General features: G+C 42.5%; 1 protein-coding gene across 1 annotated transcript in view; it reads left to right on the top strand.

Annotated features, from left to right (window-relative positions):
* Positions 1-26,676, top strand: part of RTF1 (RTF1 homolog, Paf1/RNA polymerase II complex component) — a 497,066-nt gene that overhangs the window by 268,458 nt on the left and 201,932 nt on the right. The window contains exons 13-14 of the mRNA XM_073608860.1: positions 24,778-24,899; positions 24,987-25,044. Of these exons, the coding sequence (XP_073464961.1) occupies positions 24,778-24,899; positions 24,987-25,044 (180 nt within the window). The remainder of the gene's footprint in view (positions 1-24,777; positions 24,900-24,986; positions 25,045-26,676) is intronic.

Here is a 26,676-nt window from a genome sequence, read left to right as displayed (position 1 = left end):
CCTGTCTGAAAACATGATAAAAATTTAATCTGGGCATGGTGTTGCAGTACTGAGTGAGTAATTTTCATTCAAACTATGCCCCCCCCCCCCCCCCCCAACACAGGGTTATCTCTTAACTGATAACCTGTAAATGCTTTTAACCCTTTTTGCTGCCAGGCGCTGCGCTCCACTTTTAAATTCAGCTGGCTGGACCATTTTTGCAATTTTTCCATTGCTTTTTTGTTTTACCTTTACGCCTTTTAGAGTTTGTAAAAGATCCCCCAAACCATATATTTTCTGAAAGCACTTGACAATTAGAAAAACAAGAAAGTACTACTGATTTTTAAGGCCCTGCGATATTTGCGCAAATGTTTATCAAATCAATATTTTCTCTACAAATACTCTAAAATCATTATTAGCAGATAAAAACACAGCAAATTTTACAAAAATTCCTACTAAATATAAAAGCTAACCTGTATTGAGTTAATAAATAAATATTTGTAAATTTTACATTGTGCCTTTTTGCAAAATGGTGAAAATCGAACGTTGCTCTGATCAATGGATTGTCGTCTGCTCATTAGAGCTATAGTATTATTCAGCAGTCTGCGCTGAACAATTTTGCTATAAGTTTATGACCATTAGCTTATACCAGGAGGAGAAACGAGGTCCGTATGGACCTGGCCAGCTGGAAGCAGTGCTGTGTAGGTCCCGACGCCATATGGACCTGGCAGTGAAAGGGTTAAAGTATCGGCTATGGTGTGTTTTTGGGTAGCTTTTTTTTATTTATTTTTTACTTCTTGGACGCAAATCATTTTAAGGTTTGACATTCCTGGTATGTAGTTGCTCGACGTAACTCCATGTTGTATATTTTACAAAATAACTGAGTGTATTGGTTGCACTAAATTCATTTTAATGTATTCTTTCCTAAAAATATGCTGTGCAAATATTGAGCAACCTAAAAAGTTGCAGCTGACACCTACTCTCCAGTGTCTCTGCTTTCAAAAAATATATCATTGTTTGGGGGTTTAACATGATTTCTAGCGACGCGTTCAGATTTTTACGTATGTGCAAGAACGTGCCCCAGTGGTTAAAGTGTCACCAATGGAAAAATTTGGGTACTGAAGTTCAGCGGTTTTACCGGCAAGTGAAATTTAGTATCTATTTGGCACAATCATCTTTTCTATTTCCCCAGAGAGTTGGCTAATATATTGTTTGTGTGCCATGAAATTTAATTTCTTACAGAAAATTTTAGCTTGAGGTAATGTCGTGTGACATAATTTTTTTTTTTTTTTTTTTTTAAATCAAAGATGTTTATTAGATATCAAAACACACAGATACTGTATATTTTACAGCTCACATTTCAAGCAAAAAATTTTGTCATATAATACAATTAACCTTGCAAGAGGTATAATCATACAGTTCTCTCAACCTCCAATACCAATCCATCTTATCCAATACAGGTAATATTTCTATTTATCTTGTTTCTTCTTGTATCCGCCTTATATTCAGAATTACCTACGGTAAGTGCCTCCCAGTTTGTGCCTTCCCGGCTTGTTCCACACTTCCCCGTCTTACCTTTTAAAGTACATCCATGATGAGATCAACCGGAGAGAGGCCTGGGTGCCCATAGTTTGTCAAACTTTCCCGGCCGTCCTCTATGCTGAAAGACCTACTTCTCCATCCTTATGGTGTCCCCAATTTTGGGCAATCCATTCTTTCAACCTTGGAGGCTCAACTGCCTTCCAATGCCGGAGGATCAGCTTGCGAACCTGAAACAGGGCCCTGGCTGCGGCCTGTTTAGCATTGTCCTCCATGGGAATGGTATCTAATATTCCAAGTAGGCATGGCTTTGGGTCTGTAGGTATGGTGGTCTGGTATACTCTGTTATTGGTGGCCAGTACCCCTGTCCAGAACAAGTGTAGTTTGGGGCACCTTCAGAGCAGGTGTATTAAGTCCCCGTGATCTCTGGCACACCTGGGGCAGTTGGGGTCTGGTCTCACTCCCATCCTGAACAATCTGCCGGGTGTAAAGTGTACTCTGAGTACGATATATAATTGAGATAGCCGCTGGGCCACATTTAATAAATCAACTGTGTGGCCACCGGCGCAATAAATAAAATTGCTAAATACAATATATTGTAGTGTGACTCCACTACTGTAAAAAAATATTGTTTGCTGCGTTCAAATGTTTATACCACTGTGGGGTATAAAACAAAGTGTTGACTGCGCTAACCCTTATGTTCTATCCTTAATGATATACCACTTATGTTATCCAAAAAAAAATAGAACATTTTCCAAAGAATCTTATAGTGCAATAAACATTCATTACATGCAATATACCGGTGCCTATATTACATAGGTGAATTAGTGCCCCAAAATTTTAACAACAAACCTCCCAGTTGTTTATAAAGATATAACCATTTAGAAATTTACAAACTATAAATACCACTCAAGCAATTTAAATTAATAGTTAAATATATTTAAATATTGCTGCTGGTTTAAATATGCCAACAGTGCAACTGCAAACTCTTCACTGTGTGTGAAACTACTCCTGTGCATATATCTCTTGCATCCGTGATTCCATATGCTTTATCCACTAGTATAGTGACTACACCACCACCATGGGGATTGGCCACTCACCAGATATTAGTATAAGAAATGCCTTTGGTTCATTAATAGGGATAACCACTCCACTTAGGGTCTATGCTGCTCCCAGTAAATGGATATAGGAAGCGTTCACCCTCATAAAAGATGGACAAAAATCATTGCACAATATATATATATCATTTATTATAAAAAGAGATTTTAAAAAAAGGCTGTATCACTCACATTATAATGTGCCCATATGTCGGGGGCGCATGCGCGGCGCCAAAGGAAATGGACGTCTGACACAGTAGCTCCGCTCCACCCGGGCCTTTCACGGCATCCCGAGGGCTATTAACTGCTCAAATAACCTCGTTTCTTGCACCCCTCGAGCCACTTAACACTGGTGCATGCCGTCGAAGAGAAGGAAATCCCGTGGTTCCGCTCAGAATACCCTAACTCACTATCTCCTCCGCACGCGGGAACGTTACGGTATGTCCCAAGATGGCGCGGCAGGGAAGGGGGACTCTCCGACTCAAACTCCTACATCGCAACGGACACCCTCCCGGTCTACATGCAGCACGAGTGAGTACCACACTACCCTCTCTAAGGCTGATCTGGACAGCAGTCTGGAAGCAATGTATACCAAACTGGCTTCCAAATTTCAGATAGAACTACAGAAAACCTCCCATACACTATCTCAAGAAATTGCGGCCTTAGGCTCACGCACCGAGCTCCTTGAGACCAAGCACGATGAGCTGGCTCTGGCCTACAACGACCTTAGTCGGGAGCATGACTCATTGGCTACAGCACTATCTGCGATCCAAGCCCAAGTCGAAGATCTCGACAATAGAAATAGGCGCAACAATTTGCGCCTTAGAGGTATCCCGGAATCAGAGACCGAACTAATCCCTGCCGTAATTCGTTTATTTAAATCACTGCTCCCAGAGTGTGACTCCACTGCTTTTAAGTGTGATCGCATTCACAGAGCGCTTCGCCCAAAACCTCCTGATGATAAACCACCCAGAGATGTGATCCTCTGCCTGAAAGATTTTCTCATCAAAGAGGACATCCTAAGGGCCGCACGTAACAAGCAAAGGATTATGCTGGACAATCATCAGATCCAGATTTATCCGGATATCTCCCCTGCCACCCTAGACAGACGCAGAGGCTTAAAAGAAATAACCGCCGCACTCCAATCCGCCCACATTCGTTACAGATGGGGTTTCCCGTTTAAGCTGCTGGTCCCCCATAATGGCACCACCTTCTCAGCCACTTCTCTACTCGAGGGCCAGGAAGTCCTGGTGAAACTGGGCCTCCTTGACGCAGCCGCCATCCGTCGCCCACCGCTGACCCCTCATCCGGCCCCCATCTGCCAAACCCCTCCACCTCACAGAGAAAGAAGGAGAATCCGTTACGATGTTGGAGAGGGCTTCGCGGAACTTCCACGGTAACATTCCTGATGCCTACCACTCCTCAACTTCTATAACGCATGACACTGTTCTTTTCATCACCTTACTACAGGCGACAGTCCCGCGGAGCCGTGGCATGTCCTCCCCACCCGGCAAAAGTTCCATTTGAAACCGCAGGCTACGAACTGTTTTGACTTTTTTTCCTGCTTTTTCTTTCTTTTTCTGCTCTTTTGCGAGCCTCACAGGTTTCTCCCCACAGTGGGAATTAGTGAACCAGCTGGGTACGAGACCAAGTTGTCTCGCTAATAAGGTTTTTTTTTTTTTTTTTTTTATTAGTTTTCACTGTTAGCAGGTAAAGTTTCGTTTTACCTGACCCATTTTTGATATTGGACTTCATGTCTAGTCATGCAGCTTTATATGTTTTTTTTTTCATTTTTTGATTCGATGCTTTTTTACAGCTGTTCTCCTTTTATTTGGTCAGTCACCTTACAGTCTGGAATATTTGCTCTCCCGATACTATGCTAATGAGATGGAAATGTTTCCCCCTTTTATTAACCTGTATGTGAATTTTATGTACTGCTTTCTCCACTTGTTGCTTGATTTAATGACAGCACCCCTGCTGGGCCCAGCTTGCTTGGTACACAGCCCCTCTTGCATGTATAGTTGTGTACATTTTCTGCCTGACAGCACAGTATTGACCTATCATGGCAATCACCTGCATTTCACATAATGTAAAGGGGTTTAACTCCCCTGTTAAAAGGCGCAAAGCATTTGATCTTTATAGCCGGTTAGGCGCTAAGATTCTCCTACTTCAGGAGACTCACTTCTCCCACTCCTCACACCCAAAATACCTTCATAGAAGCTTCCCACAATCATTTTGTTCCCTTCACACATCCAAAAGCAGGGGTGCTGCCATTCTGTTACATTCCTCCATTCCTATGGAAATTGAGCAAAGCTTCAAGGATAAGGAAAGTAGATTTGTTGTTATTAAAGGAGTAATGCATAATAGGGAAATCACCATAGCCAGTATTTATGCACCCAATGATGCCCCTGCCTCCTTTTTTAAAATGTTTTTTGATAAATTAGCCTCCTTGAAATCTCCACATATGATTATAGGAGGAGATTTGAACCTAGTAGCTAACCCCACATTGGATAGATCCTCTTCCACTACTGCTACCAAAGCCTTCCCCAGGTCTCTTACCCAGGGTCTTTTGAACCACCAACTTGTGGATACCTGGAGAACACACAATATGGGCATTAAAGAGTTCACCTTCTACTCACACCCACATAAAAGTTATGCCAGGTTAGATTATGTTTATACTACCCCCATCATTTTAGCCAATTCCACTAGTGCCAAGATCCACCCCTGTGTTTGGTCAGACCATCACGCAACCTCCTTTACCACGGATTTCATAAGACTTGCCCCCACCCCGTATACCTGGAGACTTAATGAAGCTTTGCTTTCGGACTTGGTTGTAGAATCAGAGGCAGCCAAGTCCATTGACGAATATTTCTCACTTAATGCCCTCCCCGAAACCCCGCCCTCTATTGTCTGGACAGCCCATAAGGCAGTTCTGAGGGGCAAATTAATCAGCCTCGCTTCCGCTCATAACAGACTCCACAGACAAAGAATTGTTGACCTCACAAAAGACCTCGACAGGCTATACAAGGACACTGGTTCTCTGGCTTTGGAGTCCACTAGAAAGCTGATCGATCAAAAAAGCCTGGAACTAGACTCCCTTCTCTCTTCTAAGACTGAGAAAGCACTTAGATGGTCGAAAGCGAAATTCCTACTTCATAACAACACCGCCTCGACCTTATTTGCCAGACGGCTCAATCAGTCCTCTCGCCCTCCACATGTCTATAAATTAACACAGAGCTCAGGGTTACCCACCTCCCATCCCAAAGAAGTACTCCAACTTTTCAAACAATTTTACTCAACCCTTCTGGCTCCTACCCAAAAGCCGCCCACCCAAGCCGAAGTTGACTGGCTCCGAGAACTACCCATGCCCTCCCTCACCCCATCACAAACTGAGAAACTCAATGCCCCCATCACTACCTCAGAGGTACTTAAGGTTATTAAATCTCTAAAGATAGGCTCTGCTCCGGGCCCAGATGGCTTTTCAGCCATTTACTACAAGAAATTTGCCAATCTTCTGGCCCCTAATTTAGTACAATTATTTAATTGGGTCCTACAAGGAGGAAGCTTCCCAGAGGAGATGCTACTGGCAAATATGTCCATGATTCCCAAACCAAACAAAAACCACTTACTCCCTCAGAATTATAGACCAATCTCGGTAATAAACAACGATCTAAAAATTTTTTGTAGAATCCTAGCAGACAGACTGGCACCCATTATCTCTTCACTTATTTCCCCCTACCAATCAGGATTTATACCCCATAGATTCATTACAGACAACATACGCTTAGCCACTAATATTATCCAAGACGCCAACCTATCCTCCCGGAAACTGTTTATGCTTAGCCTGGATATACACAAGGCATTTAATAGCGTTTCCTGGAGCTACCTTTCTACCATCCTACAACGAATGGGATTTAGAGACAAATTTTTCCATGCATTTCAAACCCTCTATTTAAACCCCAAAACCCGCATTAAGATCCCAGGTTGTAGCTCAGACTTCTTCTCCATAGGTCGGGGCACGAGGCAGGGATGCCCACTTTCCCCCTTAATTTTTGCCCTTGCCCTAGAACCACTCGCTATAGCAATAATTCAAAACCCAAATATCTCAGGCTACACCAAAGGCCCCTCCTCTTACAAATTTTGTATGTACGCTGACGACGTCCTCATGTTCCTGACCAACCCCCTCATATCTCTACCCAATCTCTTACGGACCCTCTCGGACTTTGCGGGAGTCTCTGGCCTCAAGATTAATGTCTCGAAATCTGTTGCCCTCCCAGTAGGATTTTCACAGTTGGAAACCCAACAACTGAAGAACGCTTTTCATTTTGTGTGGGCCACTACTCACCTACAATATTTGGGCATCGAGCTGGCTGGAGACTTCTGCGGACTCTTTGAGGCTAATTATCCTCCCTTGATCACAAAACTGAAAAAAACTCTTAAACTCTGGAATCATCTCCATATATCCTTTCTGGGAAGAATCACGGCCCTCAAAATGACAATACTTCCCAGGCTACTTTACCTGTTTCGTTCCCTCCCTATTAGAGTGTCCAAGTCTTACTTACCCTTCAAGCACATCTTAATAGATTTATATGGCAAGACAAATCCCCAAGATTCGCTAGAGAGACCCTTTACCGTTCCTCCAAAAGGGGTGGGCTGGGAATCCCAAATATTTGGCTGTACTACATAGCCAGCAGATTTGCACAGCAAGCACAATGGAACATTAGAGACTCCAAAGTCCCATGGGTTAGGTTCGAACAAGACTCCATTGCCCCCCTCTACCTACCTGGCCTACTTTGGTCCTCAAACCCTTCCATCCCAGACCTTTCCACCCGAAACCTAGTAGTGACAGCCGGTTTGAAACTTTGGAAAATGTATAAGACCAAATACTGTCTCTCCTCTCCAATACCCACTGGAGCTTCATATCTCGGTGACGCTAGATTCCCCCCTGCATATGACCACCCGGAGTCCTTCCTAGAGTGGACCCAAAATAATCTGATTACCCTTGGGGACTTTCTAGTCAACTGCACATTTACCACATTCTCAGCACTTCAAACTAGACACCAACTACCTAATAGAGAATTTTACCGTTATCTCCAAATAAGACATTTTTTTCAGCTACACTACCCCAACCCTAATACAGACACCTCGACACTCTATGAGGACTTGTGCCACACATCCCCTCGTCAAAAAGGCCTTATCTCATTGATCCATAGTGTGCTAGAATCTTCTAATGATCCACCTACCTTAAAATACAGATCACAATGGGAACAAGAGCTAGCTCTTGACCAGGAGGAATTAGATTGGGAAAAAAGCTGGCAGAACATACGCAAATGCACAAAGTCATTAACTATCAGAGAGACAGCCATCAAACTTATAACAAGATGGTATTACACCCCGACCCGTCTCCACAGGTTTTATCCGCAGGTGTCTCCCAGGTGCTTCCGTGGTTGCACCAACTTAGGCTCATACCTACATATATTCTGGGAGTGCGATAAACTACAACCCTCTTGGAAAGAGGTTTTTAAACTGATTGATAGATTGGCGGAGAAACCTATTAATCTCACATTCCACCACTGCATTCTTTTCCAAGACATCCCTGGAGTGACCAAACCTATGATGAGATTAATACACTCTATCTGTATTGCTACACTTTGGGTCATTGCACTACACTGGAAATCCTCTACGTTCCCCTTTGCACAAATTATCTCACGTATAGACAATATGATGGTAACTGAGAAAATATTCCGTACCCTACATGACTCCATTCCGGCATACGATGCCAAATGGAATCCGTGGTTTCTATTCAGGCTCCAAGACTGACCCTTCATTGATTATATAGACTGACTCTTAATCATCTACTATTTGTTCCAACTGTTTAGAAAAATTTTTTCTTTCCTCTGTTTTTTTATTACTTTACCAGAATAGATACCCTTCAGGGTGATAATTTAATGTGAGTCATGAACAAAATGCAAAGGGCCACTGTGAATTCAGGACGGTCTTATAACCTAACATGCCTACACCTCATTATATTGTTTTAAAGGATGTCCCTATGACTCTGAAGGATGTATATTTATATCTATTTTGTGTACTGACTTTGTTACTCTCAATAAAACTATTTGAAAACATAATGTGCCCATATGTCGGCACCAAACTTTTCCAGCGGTTTAGATAAAGGTGTCACCGTTTATTCCTATTACCGTCTTAACGCCGTATGGTCCTACTGCGTCGTGCGCCTCAAGCCTTGTGGTTTGGCAGGATTTGACGTAGTATTGTTTCCCAGCAGCATCTACGCATTTCGCAAATGCAATTGCTTCATCAGGAAGATGTTTATTAGATATCAAAACACAGATATATTTTACAGCTCACATTTCAAGCATAAAATCTGTCATATAATACAATTAACCTTGCAAGAGGTATATTCATACAGTTCTCTCAACCTCTAATACCAATCTATCTTATCCAATACAGGTAATATTTCTATTTAGCTTGTTTCTTCTTTTATCCGCCTCATATTCAGAGTTGCCTATGGTAAGTGCCTCCCAGTTTGCGCCCTCCCGGCTTGTTCCACACTTCCCCGTCTTTTACCTCAACAGTCTATCCATGACAAGATCAACCAGAGAGAGACCGGGAGTATCCAACCAGGGTGCCCATAGTTTGTCAAACTTTCCCGGTCGTCCTATATGCTGAAAGACATACTTCTCCATCCTTATGGTGTCCCCCATTTGGGCAATCCATTCCTTCAACCTTGGAGGCTCAACCGCCTTCCAATGCCATAGGATCAGCTTGCGAGCCTGAAACAGGGCCCTGGCTGAGGCCTGTTTAGCATTGTCTTCCATGGGAATGTCATCTAATATCCCAAGTAGGCATGGCTTTGGGTCTGTAGGTATGGTGGTCTGGTATACTCTGTTAATGGTGGCCAGTACCCCTGTCCAGAACAAGTGTAGTGGGGCACCTCCAGAGCAGGTGTATTAAGTCCCCGGGATCTCTCGCACACCCGGGTCAGTTGGGGTCTGGTCTCACTCCCGTCCTGAACAATCTGTCGGGTGTAAAGTGTACTCTAGGTACGGTATATAATTGAGATAGCTGCTGGGCCACATTTACTGAGCACAGTTGTACTGCCTGGAGTGCCTCCTCCCATTGCTCATCCTCGACTGTTCCCACGTCCTTCCCCCATTTACTTGATGCAGCCTGAGGAAATCCCTGCAGGTAAATATTAAGAATCATAGAATAAGTTCTAGCGATAAAGCCCTGAAACTGATACATCAGCCATGTATCAAAAGATCGGGGTCGGTGAGAGAGTCCATGCCCCCCCCCTCCCCCATCCTGTGCCTTCACTGCATGTTACAACTGTAGGTAGTAGAAGAGCATTGATTGTGGGAAGTGAAATTTCTCCCTCAGCTCAGAGGAGGGGATCCGTTTTCCAGCTGTAAAAATGTCTCGTGTGTGACCTTGTGTCTCTTATACCGAGCACCACAATCCAGCGACAGCAGCTTCTCATAATACCTATTTGCCCATATTGGACTGTGCCCGGTGAAGCCCTCCACCTCCTGCAGCTGTCTAAGTTTATTCCATATTTTCTGCATCAGGCCGTATGTGGGAAATACTTTATTTGATTTTGCATATGCTTGGGCCTCAATACCAGTGGGCACGTCATCATGGCCAGAGGCATAGCACATCAGGGCCATGATGGGTTAAGATTGTATACTCCTCTCCTCCATTCCCGACAAGGCATGGCCTGGGCTATATGCCTTAGCTGCCAGGTAGTAGGCCCAAGGATTAGGAAGGGCAAGGCCTCCCGCTTCCTTAGACTTTTGTAGTTTTAGTTTTATCCCTGGGGGTTTATCTAGCCATATGAAGCCTCTAAAAATTGAATTAATCATTCTAAACATTTTCAGAGGAATCGCCATTGGTGTGTTGTGCAGTGTATATATAGGAGTTGGGGCAAAAAAATAATTTTTATCAGATTAACCCTTTCAACCAGGGACATCCTAAGGCGGGACCAGATTTTTGCTTTGTCACAAATTCTATTTAATAGTGGGGTCAGCTTGATGGAAATAAAATTGTGTGGTTCTGACGTGACTTGAATGCCCAAGTACTTAAGGCCGGTAGACACTGGTATATTGTGTATCATCCGCCCTCCGCTTTCCGGATTTGCATCCAGCAGCAGGAGTGAGGATTTAGTCCAATTAAAGATGAGTCCTGAATAGTTTCCAAATTTACCAATTATTGCCATAGCTTCCTTCAGGGAGTCAGCTGTGTCTCCCAGAAGTAGCATGGTGCCGTACGTGTATAGCATGAACTGAATCTCTCCATATTGGAATCTGCACACCCTCTGGTTTGCTCTGATCAGGGCTGCCATGCCGTTTGTTTCTATATATCGGTCCGTGGGAAGGACTAGACTGCTGGCACTATAGGATCGTTCAGTGCATGTCACCCTTCAAACAGTGATAGATATAGATATAGATATATATATAGAGAGAGAGCGAGAGAGAGAGATGGATATATAGATGGATATATATCTATCTATCTATGTATTGTGACGGTATGCGAGGTGAGGTCATCGATAATCAGTATTTTTCACCTCGCATTCGTTCTATTGTAAGAGACTGAACCGGAATCTGGCCCGGGTTTTTCCAACCTCTGTGGCAGGCTTGGTTCCGATCCGGGTGTTGTGGTCCACTTGAGTCCATGCTCAGGTGGACTTTCAATGGCCAGAAAGAGAGCACAGCAGGGTTGAGACTCAGAAGGAAATCTGAGAGAGGAGCTCTGTTTGTTTGGATTGAAAAAGGTTTGCTTTACCTCATGTTTTGTGGGTGACGGGGACCAGCCCCAAACTGTATAGAGAGCAGTCTACTGTTTTTAGCGCCAGACGGCAAGGATTTACTTTACTATTTTTATGACTTTGCAAACCACTTGTAAATAAAGCTGGTAACCCGCCAGATTTTAAAGAAACTGCCTGCACACTGGCCTTCATTTCGAGAAAAGGTGATCCCCACGAGCTAATCTCCCACTATATACAAAATATATAAGTTTACATACCCTGGCAGAATTTGATTTCTTGGTCAATTTTTCAGAGAATATGAACGATAACACAAACTTTTTTCTAAAGCCATTTATTATCAATCAACTGCGTTTTCTCTCTTTAAATCATAACATAAACTACCCAAATGACCCTGATCAAAAGTTTACATACCCTGGTGATTTTGGCCTGGTAACATGCACACAAGTTGACCAAAGGGTTTGAGTGGCTATTAAAGGTAACCATCCTTACCTGTGATCTGTTTGCTTGTAATTAGTGTGTGTATAAATGGTCAATGAGTTTCTGGACTCCTGACAGACCCTTACATCTTTCATCCAGTGCTGCACTGACGTTTCTGGATTCTGAGTCATGGGGAAAGCAAAAGAATTGTCAAAGGATCTGCGGGAAAAGGTAGTTGAACTGTATAAAACAGGAAAGGTATATAAAAAGTAATCCAAGGAATTGAGAATGCCCATAACAGGGTTCAAAATCGAATCAAGAAGTGGAAAATTAGGGGTTCTGTTGAAACCAAACCACGGTCAGGTAGACCAACTAAAATTTCAGCCACAACTGCCAGGAAAATCGTTTGGGATGCAAAGAAAAACCCACAAATAATTTCAGGGGAAATACAGGACTCTCTGAAAACATGTGGTGTGGCTGTTTTAAGTTGCACAATAAGGAGGAACTTGAAGAAAGATGGGCTGCATGGTCGTGTCGCCAGAAGAAAGCTATTACTACGCAAATGCCACAAAGTATCCTGCTTACAATACGCTACAGAGACAAGCCTCAAACCTTCTGGCACAAAGTCATTTGGAGTGATGGGACCAAAATTGAGCTTTTTTGGCCACAGCCATAAACACTACATTTGGAGAGGAGTCAACAAGGCCTATGATGAAAGATACACCATTCCTACTGTGAAACACGGAGGTGGATCACTGATGTTTGGGGTGGGGGGGGTGAGCTCCAAAGGCACAAGAAATTTGGTCAAAATTGATGGCAAGATGAATGCAGTATGTTATCAAAAAATACTGGAGGAACATTTGCATTCATCAACCAGGAAGCTGCGCATGGGACGTACTTGGACAATCCAACATGACAATGATCCAAAACACAAGGCCAAGTCGACCTGTCATTGGCTAGCAGGATAAAGTGAAGGTTCTGGAGTGGCCATCTCGGTCTGCTGACCTCAATATCATTGAGCCACTCTGGGGAGATCTTAAACGTACAGTTCAAGCAAGACAGCCCAAGAATTTCCAGAAACTGGAGGCTTTTTGCCAAGAGGAATGGGCAGCTTTACCATCTGAGAAGATAAAGAGCCTCATCCACAAATGCTACAAAAGACTTCAAGGTGTCATTGATGTTAAAGGGGACAATACATGGTATTAAGAACTGAGGTATGTAAACTTTTGCTCAGGGTCATTTGGGTAGTTTCTGTTGTGATTATGATTTAAAAAGAGTAAACACAGTTGATTCATAATAAATACACTAACCATGAGTGAAAGAAAAGTTTGTGTTATTATTCATATTCTCTGAAAAATGGCCAAGAAATCATAAATTCTGCCAGGGTATGTAAACTTATGAGCACAACTGTATGTATATATAAATGTATATGTGTATGTATGTATGTATGTACTGTATATATAAAAACACATCAGATGCAACACAAATTCTAAACTGGTAACCTGTAGACATGTTTAAAGCGTTGCCTATGGAGATTTTTATTACTGTAGTTTGCCGCCATTCTACAAGCGTATTTTGTGACCTAAAAAATTGTAATGATCACCATTTTATTCTCTAAGGTTTCTGCTTATATACACAACCCCTGGCAAAAAGTATGGAACTCTTGTAAAATGTTTATACAATTGTTTAATTGTGTAGAAAAGAAAAATAACTACAGACATGCCTCAAAACTATTTTCATTTAACATTCCAACCTTCTGGCTTTAAGAAACACTTAAAGGGTAACTCCACTTTCCTGATGCCACCATGGCAGCATACTAGTGATAGGCTCCGCCTTTCTCCTCTCCCTCAGGACCAATGAAATAGCATAAATTAAAGCCCAGTTAGACCCCGCCCCATTTCTTCTTTTTGTCCTCATACCTCCAGGCACCAGTGAAGAGTAAGCAGTACTATGTTCCCCCCTCTGCCTCCAGGCAGCTGCCGGCTGGGTTAAGCCTCTCCCAGTACGAAGTCCCAGTATCAGGCTGCTAAAAGCACCAGAGTAGCTTGGGAGCTCCTTCTGTGGGTCTCGATGGAGCTGAGCAGTTTTTCCTACTTAGGAATGAAATCTGCCTTTTAAGGTTGGTGTCTGCAAAGCTTGTTGGGTTTGGGGAGGCCAGCTATGCATCCTTCTGACCTTTGCCTTTGTTTGTCTCTTGTAATTTTCTGCATCTCCTGTTCTTTTCCTCCTGCAGTGGCACTGGTCTGGGTACATTACTCCCCCTAGACAGGTTCTCTGTCCTTTACTGTCCTAGGCTGGCTGTAGGTATAGCTTATGTTTGTAGGTTGTGTATGTATAGGTTTGGGGCAGGTGGGTGTGTATATGTATGTATGTGTTATATATATATATATATATATATATATATATATATATATATATATATATATATATATATATATATATGGATATATATATATATATATATATATATGGATATATATATATATATATATGGATATATATATGGATGTGTGTATTGTAGGGGATCAGTGGGGTGGACAGCTGGCTCAGAGACAGTCCATTAAAACAAAAGTGGCTTTATTCAGCAAAATAAACATAGGATAAAACAGACTTGTCTTGTCACACGGTTGTGCACACAGGTACAGTTCAGCAGCACACAGGCTTATAGATAATAGTTCAGGGCTCCAATCAGAGCTACAGTCTTTATATGGTTAAGCTCACCCAGCACACCATCCAGCAATGGACATTTTCACACAGCATGCTCCTGTGTCTCTCTCTCCTACTCAAACAGCTCCTCTCTGAGACTTTCAGCCCAGCTGACAATTAGCAGGTCTGAAGGGGAAATATCTGCCCTCTTCGATTAACCCTTTCTTGACCCTGCCCCAGGCTGACCCTCTGCGGTATGTATATATGTTCATATATATGTTTGTGTATGCATGTGTGTGTTCTTATGTTGGTTGGTATGCATGTATGTGGGGGGGTGTTATATGGAGCGGTATGTGCATATATTTATATATGCATGCATATTATTTAAAAAAAAAAAAGGGAAAGGAGAGAGTGTGTAGATGTATATATTTAGATATACATTATTAGAGGGGGAAGCAAAGTCGCTGTTGCCTTATCTATTTTTCCTCTTCTCTGTCTTTCTGTGGCTGTCCGTCTCTCAGCTGGTCGTCACATTTCTCCACAGTTCCAGTATCAGTCACCACCCATATAAAAGACCCTCAACACCTAGGGTGGGGACCACCGTGTCGGTAAGTTTTCAGGAAAAGAGTGCCTTCTCATGCGGATTGCTTTTATTTGCTTCAGCTCCGCGCTCCCACGCTCTCAAAGGCCAGAGCCAGAGGCCATAGAAAGGTGGACGTTCTTCAGAGAAGCATAGCTCGGATGCCGCTCCCACTCAGAAGAGAGGTTCCAAGGAAAACGTCTTAGCTCTTCTTTCCCAAACCCAGCACCCCAACAAGAGTCCTGCAGGACCTGTGGCGCAGTGCCTATGCCCAGGAGGCTGGTGAGTGAAGTCGGCCTGATTGAAGTTTGCAGCTGACAGATAATACCGAATGTCCTTATTACTTATAAGGTGGCACAAAACTTCTGTTTTAAACTCACTGTAATTACTCTAGCTAGTCAGCCCCCTTGTTGCCTGTCTAGCCACTAGCAGAACAAACTGCCTCATGGATCACTCATCCTCTCAGTACACCTGATGAGGGGGTGCAGCCTGCAAATGATTTTAGCTCCCTTGCACCAGAGGAAGATCTGGAGCTACTTGGTGTCAGTTTTTCTTTGGAGAACTGTATCCAGGCAGTCATGCAGACCATTACATGGGTTAAAAGACAAAATCATATTTACCCTTTCAATGAGCAATCACTTTTCCATTAGGAAACTGATTTAATTCAAGGCGCATATAGCATCGCTGAAATCCATGCCTACAGTGGGACCGGCTGTTGTCCAATAGGGTGGCGGCTGGGAAGGGCCTGCCACACTTACCTTGGTGATGGGTACTTTGGGTTTCTGCTCCCAGGTGGTTGGGGAGGAAATCCTTAGGGCTGATATCTTGGGACCTGGCCAAGATGTATCGGCAAATTTCACTGCGGAAGCAGCAATAGTCTCAACCTGGTGCCTGGCCAAGGCAATGCTATACTCAGTTACAGCTAGGGTTACCCTATGGTTGAGACCCGGGGCTGTGTTTGGCTTCCTAGAAACAAAATTGGAATAGTCACTTTATAGTGCAAGATCTCTGTTTGATATGAAACCAGAGACAGCCATGTCGGAAGTGACAGGATGAGGGTCCGTTCTTCTCCCATAACAGAAAGCGGGAAAGTAAAAAAAAAAACAAATATATAACTAAAAATAAATAATAATAAATAAAGGGAGAAATATGTTTCTCCCGCTAGGTTCCGCTCCTCTAGGGGCAACCTTTCATAAGGTCCATAAATGAAAATCTTTGGGTGTACCGCAGGTACCCACAAAACCCTTTTACCGGGCGTATCCCCAGACTTTTAAGGTAAGTCCCAGTGGGCACGCATCACGGTTTACTGGACAGTGGATTGTGCAGATCCTTGGAGGATAAGCACTCATGGTCACTTCGGTGGATTCCTCGCTGTTCCTTCCCCGGACCTTTTTCTCCCCCTCGGAGCTGCCAGATCCACTGCAACCACGGCGGTTACAATACTTACACTTCAGACTCAGAGGGGAGCTGTCCTGGTCCCATCTCACAGGAGAGATTGTAGGTTTCCTACCCACCCCTGTTTGTAGGTTGCGGGGGGTGGAGAGAAGCATTCGCTTGCAGCAGATGGCTGGAGGCTTTCGCTAGATCGTCAGGATTCTTAGCCTTACATCCCCAAATTTTTTACTTTCTTTTTTATTCCAAAGTAAGTAAATTTGGCGATTGGTTGGACACATCTCCGCTTTATCAGCCTACCTTTTAGCCTATGAATATCTCTAAGAATATTCACAGAGGTTTCAGTGCCATGTCAGTTCCTCTTGGAGAACGGATTTGCCACTACCTGGGCGGCATTCCTTTCTACATAAAAAAAAGGCCAACTTTTGCTTTCCAACAGTTAAAGTGCCTGTGTGGGCTCTACTGGTTCCTCTGGTTTGCTTCCATCAGAAAAGGACGGTTACGGTCGTAAGGAGAATTCTGAGATCAGATGCCTCTACTTCCTGGAAGACTTCTAGGTGTCTCAGCCTCCAGGCCGTAATGTTGTCATTCATAACGATGATTCCTTAGGTGCATAGGCACCAGTGCTAGTTTCAACTACAACGGAGAAAACCGGATCCGGCGCAGCTATGGTCAGTGTCACGCAGTATGTATAGCGGTCTGCGGTGATTGAAAGACCTTGAGGATGTCACAAACCAGCTGACTGGATCAATGTGATGAATCATATCGGCAAGACAGGCTGGAAGGCACACTGCGAGGGTCTGTCGGTCAAGGCAAGCGGAGATTGCTAAGCAAGGAAGGTAGTCTCGAAAGCGCTGGAAGGTCAGGCAGCCTTTTTTATCACTTTGACCTTGCTACACAGAATCGAGGGTGACCAGTCATCTTGCGGTTGAGCAACAGGACAGTATATGCGTATTTTCAGCTCCAGGGAGGATCTCGCGGAAATATGCTATTGAGAGATGTAGAACCCAGAATGTCTTGGTAGGAAGATCACCAGCAAATTCCAAAAGCAATTTACCTCCTAGGGGACTGGAATACGCGGACACTGTCCATCATGCAAGCTTGCCAGAGCATGAGGGGGAGGCTTGTCCACAGGTGGCCTAACACAGACAGGCTTCTTTGCTTCTCACAGCAAATGTCAATTTAAGAAGAGGTCTGACTCGGTTTCTGCTCCCCAAAGCAGAGAACAGAAGCTGAGTTTCTCCATGAAACTGCAATCAAATCTACTGTATATGTTTTTCCCCAACTTCTCTCGTAATGAAATTCTTCTGGAAGCTGTCAATGAGCATGGTAGTCACGACCAGCCCTCCATTCTGACCGTAGGAGTGTTGGTGCTCCCTGGCTATCTACTTCACAATACAGAAGTCGATTCCCCTTCACACATGCACAGACCAGAGATGCAAGCATAATGGTGGGAAGGGGAAGCCGCAGAACCTAGATTGCTCCAGAGTTGCTCCAAGAGTGAGCTCTACTTTGGGGGGTGTGAAAGGCACTCTACTAACAGCCTCTATGCCAAGATCTGGAACAAACTTGTTTTTTTTTTTTTTTTTTCCCATAGCAAGATATTAGTCTTACTGCACCTCTGGTGGCAGCTGTTCTGGTCTTCTTGTAGGTCAGATTGGACATGATCCTTACCCTATATTCTTTTGAGGTTGCAGGTGTCAGCAAGAACAAGGTTTAATTGGGCAAAAGCCCTTTAGTTTGCAAAATTTTGAAGACAGTCAGGAGGTTTTGTCAACCGCGAGAGAGAATCTTTCACAATTAAAATCTTTTGATGCTGTTTGGGGTTTATTTCAACTGTTTACTCCAACAGGGCAGTGTTCGGTTTAAGACATTGCATACTAACCAGTATTTAGCGTCAAACAAAAGTCGGTTTGAGTTTCAAGCCCATAGAGCTTCAGAAAGCATATTGCTTTTGTTACAAGAGTAGAGCTGCATCCTGTAGTTCAGCTTATATCAGAGGTAGCGACAACCCTCCATCTATCAATCATCTGTCCATTGCCTAACTTTCCAGACATTCAAGCAAGAAAACCACTCAAATTGGTCATTCCCAGAGCTTGAAAAAATTTTCTCTCCACAATTGCTCTTTTCAGTTCATATGATAAGTCTTTCACTGTTCCAGATGGAATTCATCAGGCAAGAGAGGTTGCCTCCTGGACTTTAGCAAGATTGGTTGTGCAGATGGGAAATGGGTCATGAGCCTTCTTCAGTGGTAGGATGCATCCTTTTCCAGAGGGTTTGAGGCCTCATAGGTGGCCCAGTTGAAAGCATCTATGGATTCATTCTACAGGAAAGTGGCATGCTTTTCCCAGCATACCTTTTCAACCTTTACAGAATAGATCTGGGTGCCTTGTGGGCTTCGGAGGAATGACTGTTCAGTCTTCTGCCCCATTTAAAAAAAAAAATATATATATATATATATATATATATATATATATATATATATATATATATATATATATATATATATATATAATTATTTTGGTTTGTTAAGTAGAACCCACCCTGTCAGCTAGGATATGTATCACTAGTATGCTGCCATGGTGGCATCAGGAAAATTGTATCATACTTACCGTAATTTTCCTTTCCTGACACCAATCCATGGCAGCATACAGACCCACGCTTGTGCGTTTCGTTATCTAGCTAATTACAAAGAATGGGGCGGGGCCTAACTGGCCTTTAATTTATGCTATTTCATTGGTCCTGAGGGAGGGGAGAAAGGCGGAGCCTATCATTAGTATGCTGCCATGGATTGGCGTCAGGAAAGGAAAATTACGGTAAGTATGATACAATTTTCCGTTTCGTGGGGGGGGGGGGAAATAGCAAATAAAAAAAAATAGCACTTATAATTGCGACACTAATCATATTGTAATTGAATGTTATTAAAAAATACCTTTTCCTTTTTAATCTGCAGCCACAGTAATTTTCTGAGAATATATTGCAATATGGCTTCCTGGAGTTGTTCTGTACGGAGTGTGTACTGACCACATCCTTTCCTACTTGTGTGATTGGCTCACCAATTTCCCCAAAAGTCTGACTAAGCTAAAAGTCAGATTTCAGACATCCCCTGTAACAATGTCATTTTTGGAGAGATCCTTTCAATAGGAGCATGTCTAAAGGGATGCAGGCCCAGCATATTTCCTCATTAGTTCCCTGCAGCTGCACACCGGACAGTTAATTATGAAACCACTCCCGTTAGACCCACTTACAGAGGCACAGACAAACACACATGGATTTCTTCAGAATAACAAAAGGTAGTAATCTGCAACAAAGGTTGTTATAATCCTTGCAATGTACATGGGGATTTTTTTCTTAACAAAAGTGGAGTTACCCTTTTATATATAAAAATGATATACCTTATTTATCGGCGTATAACACGCACTTTTTTCCCCTTAAAATCAGGGGAAAATTGCGGGTGCGTGTTATACTCCGTTCCACCCCGCCGATATTTAACTCAGGTGCTGTCCATTTCTTCTGATCATCCTTGAGATGGTTCTACACCTTCATCTGAGTCCAGCGGTGTTTGATTATACTGATTGGACTTGATTAGGAAACCCACACACCTGTCTATATAAGACCGTACAGCTCACAGTGTATGTCAGAGCAAATGAGAATCATGAGGTCAAAGGAACTGCCTGAAGAGCTCAGAGACAGAATTGTGGCAAGGCACAGATCTGGCCAAGGTTACAAAAAAATTTCTGCTACACTTAAGGTTCCTAAGAGCACAGTGGCCTCCATAATCCTTAAATGGAAGACGTTTGGGACGATCAGAACCCTTCCTAGAGCTGGCCATCCGGCCAAACTGAGCTATCGGGGGAGAAGAGCCTTGGTGAGAGAGGTAAAGAAGAACCCAAAGATCACTGTGGCTGAGTTCCAGGGATGCAGTCAGGAGATGGGAGAAAGTTGTAGAAAGTCAACCATCACAGCAGCCCTCCACCAGTCGGGGCTTTATGGCAGAGTGGCCCGACGGAAGCCTCGCCTCAGTGCAAGACACATGACAACCCACGTGGAGTTTGCTAAAAAAAAAACACCTGAAGGACTTCAAGATGGTGAGAAATAAGATTCTCTGGTCTGAGGAGACCAAGATAGAACTTTTTGGCCTTAATTCTAAGCGGTATGTGTGGAGAAAACCAGGCACTGCTCATCACCTGTCCAATATAGTCCCAAAAGTGAAGCATGGTGTTGGCAGCATCATGCTGTGGGGGTGTTTTTCAGCTGCAGGGACAGGACGACTTGTTGCAATTGAGGGAAAGATGAATGCGGCCAAGTACAGGGATATCCTGGACGAAAACCTTCTCCAGAGTGCTCAGGACCTCAGACTGGGCCGAAGGTTTACCTTCCAACAAGACCATGACCCTAAGCACACAGCTAAAATAACGAAGGAGTAGCTTCACAACAACTCCGTGACTGTTCTTGAATGGCCCAGCCAGAGCTCTGACTTAAACCCAATTGAGCATCTCTGGAGAGACCTAAAAATGGCTGTCCACCAACGTTTACCATCCAACCTGACAGAACTGGAGAGCATCTGCAAGGAGGAATGGCAGAGGATCCCCAAATCCAGGTGTGACAAACTTGTTGCATCTTTCCCAAAAAGACTCATGGCTGTATTAGATCAAAAGGGTACTTCTACTAAATACTGAGCAAAGGGTCTGAATACTTAGGACCACGTGACATTTCAGTTTTTCTTTTTTAATAAATCTGCAAAAATGTCAACAATTCTGTGTTTTTCTGTCAATATGGGGTGCTGTGTGTACATTAATGAGGAAAAAAATGAACTTAAATGATTTTATCAAATGGCTGCAATATAACAAAAAGTGAAAAATTTAAGGGGTCTGAATACTTTCCGTCCCCACTGTGTGTGTGATAGATATATATATATATAATATTTGTAATTTTCTAGCAAAAAAAACCTCAGATTTTACATACGAGAGAGGTGTCAGAAATGTGTTTTTTTTGTTTGTTTTTTTTATCCAGCTGCATTTACCCAGTACAACTTATAACATCCAAGTGAAAGATACATGTCAGGAAAAAAAAAATTATAAAAAACAATTGCGCAGTTGAAAAAAAGATGCCTTGTGTCAGTCTTTTGTTAAATCAACTTTTGCTTTAATGACCAACGCTAGTCATTTTATTTGAAACTCAACATTTTTTTTTTTTTTTTTTTAACCTCCTTGCATCTGCGCTTTAGCCGAAGACGGCTACAGTGCGGGCCTGAATTGGCAGGAGGGTGTCCATGTACGTCCTCCCGTGCATGAGCTGCCTGCGGGGCACGCTCTGTGATCAGCAGGTTAATAATGAGACTCGACTGATCACAGATCGGAGTAAGGGGCCGATCCCGGCCCATTACCATGTGATCAGCTAATGACAGCTGATCATAATTGGCTTTTTTTTTGTTCCTTATGCAGACAGTGCGAGGAGGAAAAAAAGCTGATTACTGGCTTCTGTCAGAGGAACATCGGTCCCGCACACGGACACCCACTGCTGCTCAGCAGTGCCCACCAGTGCCACCTATTAATGCCCATTAGTGCTGCCAATTAGTGCCACCCTATTAGTACAGCCTCATTAGCGTACATCAATGAAGGAGAAAAATTTCCTGTTTGCAAAATTTTATAACTATGAAACTGTTTGTTGTAACTGTCTGTATACTGTCAGTTTAGGTAAGGTGACTGCTCTTACTAGAGGTTTTGACTATTTAAACCTCCTTGCACGTCAGCACAGCAAGTTGATCCTGTGAAAATTAGTATGTGTAGAGGAAACCTATGTCGGGGGCGGAACTTGTGCTGACGTCACTCACACCTGTCTGTAGCTGGCACCAGTGGAGCTTTTAATGGTTATGCGCTTATTCTTCTGTATGTATGTTAGTAGTTTTCAGCTGATACTTATTAAATATTTAACAGTATTACACTTAGTGCCAGTTCACACAGGGGCAGCCCAACTTACAGCGCGACTTTGCAAGGCGATTTGGAGGTGAGCAACTTGCAACGCGACTTTGTCGCCTCAAGGACAGGCGACTTTGGCTGTGGCCAGTCACAGAATAATCAGCTCTGTGGGAGGGAGGGTACAAGTCGCCTTGAGGTAGTACAGGAACCTTTTAAGAAGTCGGAGCGACTTCAGTAGTGTACATTAATACGGCTCTCATTCACTTCTATGGCATTTCTTATGTCCAGCGACTTGAGGACTTATAAGTCGGATCCCAAGTTGCTGTAGTGTGACCTGGCACTTAGTCTCCTCTTTTTTGCTGAGCCTCAATGCAGAGCAGGAAGGGAGAATGAAGTGGAGTTTAATATTTGTATGCTGCATGTGTTCCCTATGCTAATAGATCCATGAAGCAAGACCCATGCAGCTTCACTCTATGGTAAAAGGCTGTGTGTTTAGCCACTGGTGCGCGCACTGGTCTTATATTGGTTCTGAAAGATACGATGGAAACCTTTTTTTCTTTTTGTTGAACTTGTATGTTTATGGACTTTTTACTTTTTTTTTTATACTTTTTTTACTTTCACTGTAGTTTTCAGTGATTCCATATATTTTTTTTTCTTTTAAGTAATAGCACTTGATAGAAAATATTCAATGGTTCACACAATTTTGGATTGTTCTACAGGGCGCAACAATATTTGTGCTATTTATAGTGCTCTAGATAAATGACAACAACAACAACAAATTTGTCGGAAAACCTTTACTATCCTTTCAGAATCAAGTTTTTCTATGGAACACTCTACTACAAAATACTCCCACAAATGCGAGCCATTGATTGCAACTAAGATTTGTTCATTTGCAGATGCAAAAAAGTATTTTTCCTAACAAATTCATTCAAGACCACATTGCAAAAATAAGTACACCCCAATGAAAGTCTTAAGAGCAAAGCTAAATTTTAGATGACAAAATCCTAAATAACAAGAATTCAACTACAGGTGAGTCTAATTATCCATTAAAGAGGTGTCCAGCAGACAGTTAATTATAAAAGGGCGTTACTTGACAAATAAAACCCCTTCCCATTTCATGCTGTCAGCAATGGTACCACATGAAAGAGAAATATCACAAGGCCTGAGAGAAAATTTCCAAAGCAAAGCTTTACTTATCAGTCAGAACACTGAAAGGTGAAAGTGATTCAGTGGCCAAGTATGTCTCCTGATCTGAACCCAATCAAAACACCTATGGGGAATTCTGAAGAGATAAGTTGAGCATCACTCTCCATCCAGCATCCAGGCTCTAAAAGAGGTCATTCTTGAAGAATGGAAAAAGATAGATACTGCATTTTGTCACCAACTTTTTCAGTCCATGCGTAGGAGACCTTACAAATCATGGAGATCATACAAAATACTAGATGTAGTAGTTTTTTTTTTTTTTTTTTTTTTTTTGTAGGGTGTATTCATTTTTGCATCAACTACAACTAGAACTGAAGATTTTGTATTCTAAGTTATTTTAATAACCTTACTTTCATGTAATGAGCTTAAACATTTGTTCTATAAAACTCAGTTTTGTCCAAATATGGGAAATTATTCTTGTGTTCATTGAGATATTGATTCAAATCTTACTTTTCAAAAAGGGTGTACTAATTTATGCTTAGCACTGTAAGTACCTATAATAAATAAATAAAGTTACCAAGCTGGTGATAACCTTAGATTGGTAAAAACTATCCTCCAGGGAACAGAAGAGCAAAAATGAGTGTGATTACATGGCTGCTGTTTTTCATTCTATAAAATTATTGTAATAGATCCTAAATCAACATATCAAAGTTAAATCATTTATCTACCTCACTTCTCCTTTAAGCACTTCCCACTAGAAAAGCAATGCTTTTGTGGACCTTTTCAAAGTTTCATTAAATGCCATAGGAGCGTTAATAAGCATTGCTTTGTTCTTCATAATCAACACACGTGTGAACAAGCCCTTAAGCCGGCCATAGATGGAGCAATTTTTTTTTTCTGCAACCATAGATTCCCCCATCAACACAAACCATCACAGAGCTATTCTGTTCTCCCGGTGGGGGGAGCTGTCCCACCTGGGAGAACACAGTAATTATTGCTAGCGGCTATAGCCACTGGCAATAATGGCAAGACAAATCTGACAGGCTGGTTGTATCCAAGTTGATTGATTGATCAACTTGGGTGCAGGCAGCCTGCCCATACATGGTTTGAATCTCTTGCTGAACCGTCTGAGATTTGAATCATCTATGGCCGGCTTTAGTGTAGCTTCAATAAATAAACTAGAACTATAAGCATGTGAGGAAATGCGTAGATTCAAAAATGAAAATCCACGATACATCTGCATACTTGCAGAAAGTTACTAATGCCAACTGATGTTTATTCTAGGCCATGGCAGAGGAAGCTGGAGACCCTGAAAGGGCAAAACAGATTCAAGATCAGCTGAATGAATTGGAGGAGAGAGCTGAAGCTCTGGACCGTCAGCGTACCAAAAATATTTCTGCCATCAGGTATTATTTCTGGTGGTAATATTTGAGGTTTGAGTTTTGTAATATGCTTTTGTCAATAATTGTATGTTTTTTTTGTGTTTTTCTTAGTTATATAAATCAGAGAAACCGAGAATGGAACATAGTGGAGTCTGAGAAAGCTTTAGTGGTGAGTGGATTTTGCATGATGCATTTGGTATTTTGCACGTTACTCCTTCACTTTATATAGCATGCTGGAATGGTTGTAGATTGCAGTCATATTGCAAGAATTCATCAGTTGTGATTAAAAGAAGTGTTCCGTCAGGGGAATGTACTAAAGCAAGCCATAGACTGTTTAACAGATTATTCCATAAATAAACAAGGTGGATGAAGGAATACCCCTGCCAGGCAGACGCAGCTGTCAGAATTCAGTGGTTGCAGATTGGCTGCAGCCGCTGATCAATGAAAAATTGTCCAGCATGTTTCTGGGGAGCCCACGCACTAATCAAAATTCAGCCAGTCCCTGCTGGACTGAACAAATTACAACCTGTATACATTCAGCTTAAAGGATACATTCACCTTTCAGGAAAAAATAATAAAATGCATATATTTTTGTATGAAAAAGATGTACTTTTTTTTTCTTGCAGCAGCTTGGGAAGTATTGCACCTGTGATCGAGTGGTTCAAGGGTGCAATGTCAGGCTTCTGCAAACGTGCCCTCGCTGTTCATTCAGAACTACAAGCCATCAGCTGCTATGGCTGGCAGTAGTTGTAGTTGATTTATTCATAAGGAACTATGAATGGATGATGTGGCTGCACAGCTGCGCTGTGTTTTTTAAATTATGATGGCGGTTGTGGGGATAAGATTGTTCCAAAAGGTGATCTTGGCCTTTAAGACTGGAGCTGACTATGCATGGCAGCCAGTCAACCTTTATAGCCTTCTTTTTCAAAGTTTAACTAAACATGCTAAAGCTAGAAGCGGATTGGTTACTATACACAGCTGTTTCAGATTCTACCAGCTCCAGTAAATTCTCAGTTTGATTTCAGTGAGCACATATTTTGAGATAACATTGCAGTGTACCTAAATTTCATTTTCAATGTGACATGCAAATTCTAACATGCTTGATCTCCCATGTTTATTAAATGCAGAGAGAGTAGCTATCATGTGTCCACCTAACTGCTTAAAGTGTAACTTTATCCTTTATCCTCCAACAACTTGATAAAAAATAATGTTCTTTAGCAAGGAACATACATTCCACATTAATAATTATGCCTACAAAATGTGCTTGTGGTGTAAATTGCCTACAGCTTTTTTCTATTCTTCCTGGAGACTGCCAATTTGCTGAAGCTGAGAGCCACTGAGCTGCAGTAAATCTTTATGCTGTCAACAGATCAACCACTACAGTTTTGAAACTGTGCTGAAAATGGGAGAGCAACTGAGCATATGCAGAGCAGGGTGAGGACAGTGTATTACTGGATTTTCAACAATATAGGCACTGATTTTTTAATGTTTTACATAGCTATACCTGCAAAAGGAGCCAGCCTACAGTTATTCAGAAGGCAGTGGCAAAGCTGGACATTTTCACCCAGGGCAAAGACCTTGTTTGGAAACTCCCCTTCTTTCAAAAAGAGGGGGGGTTTGTTTTGTGTTTTAGTAGTCCTTTTGGGGGCTTTGGTAAGTTATCATGTGTCTAAACAGACTCCTGATGTCTCATTTGGAGACAGAGAAAGGCACCGAGGACAGTTTCCCCAGTTTCTTTCTCTGCAGCCTCAGCTGCACTGGACAGTGAATGAATGGGAAGCAGCTTCTTAAATTAAAACAT

This window comes from Aquarana catesbeiana, linkage group LG13 (assembly GCF_042186555.1).
Source record: "Aquarana catesbeiana isolate 2022-GZ linkage group LG13, ASM4218655v1, whole genome shotgun sequence".
In the NCBI taxonomy this organism is placed as follows: domain Eukaryota; kingdom Metazoa; phylum Chordata; class Amphibia; order Anura; family Ranidae; genus Aquarana; species Aquarana catesbeiana.
The sequence above is the reverse complement of the archived record's forward strand: the minus strand, read 5'-3'. Positions and strand labels throughout refer to the sequence as shown.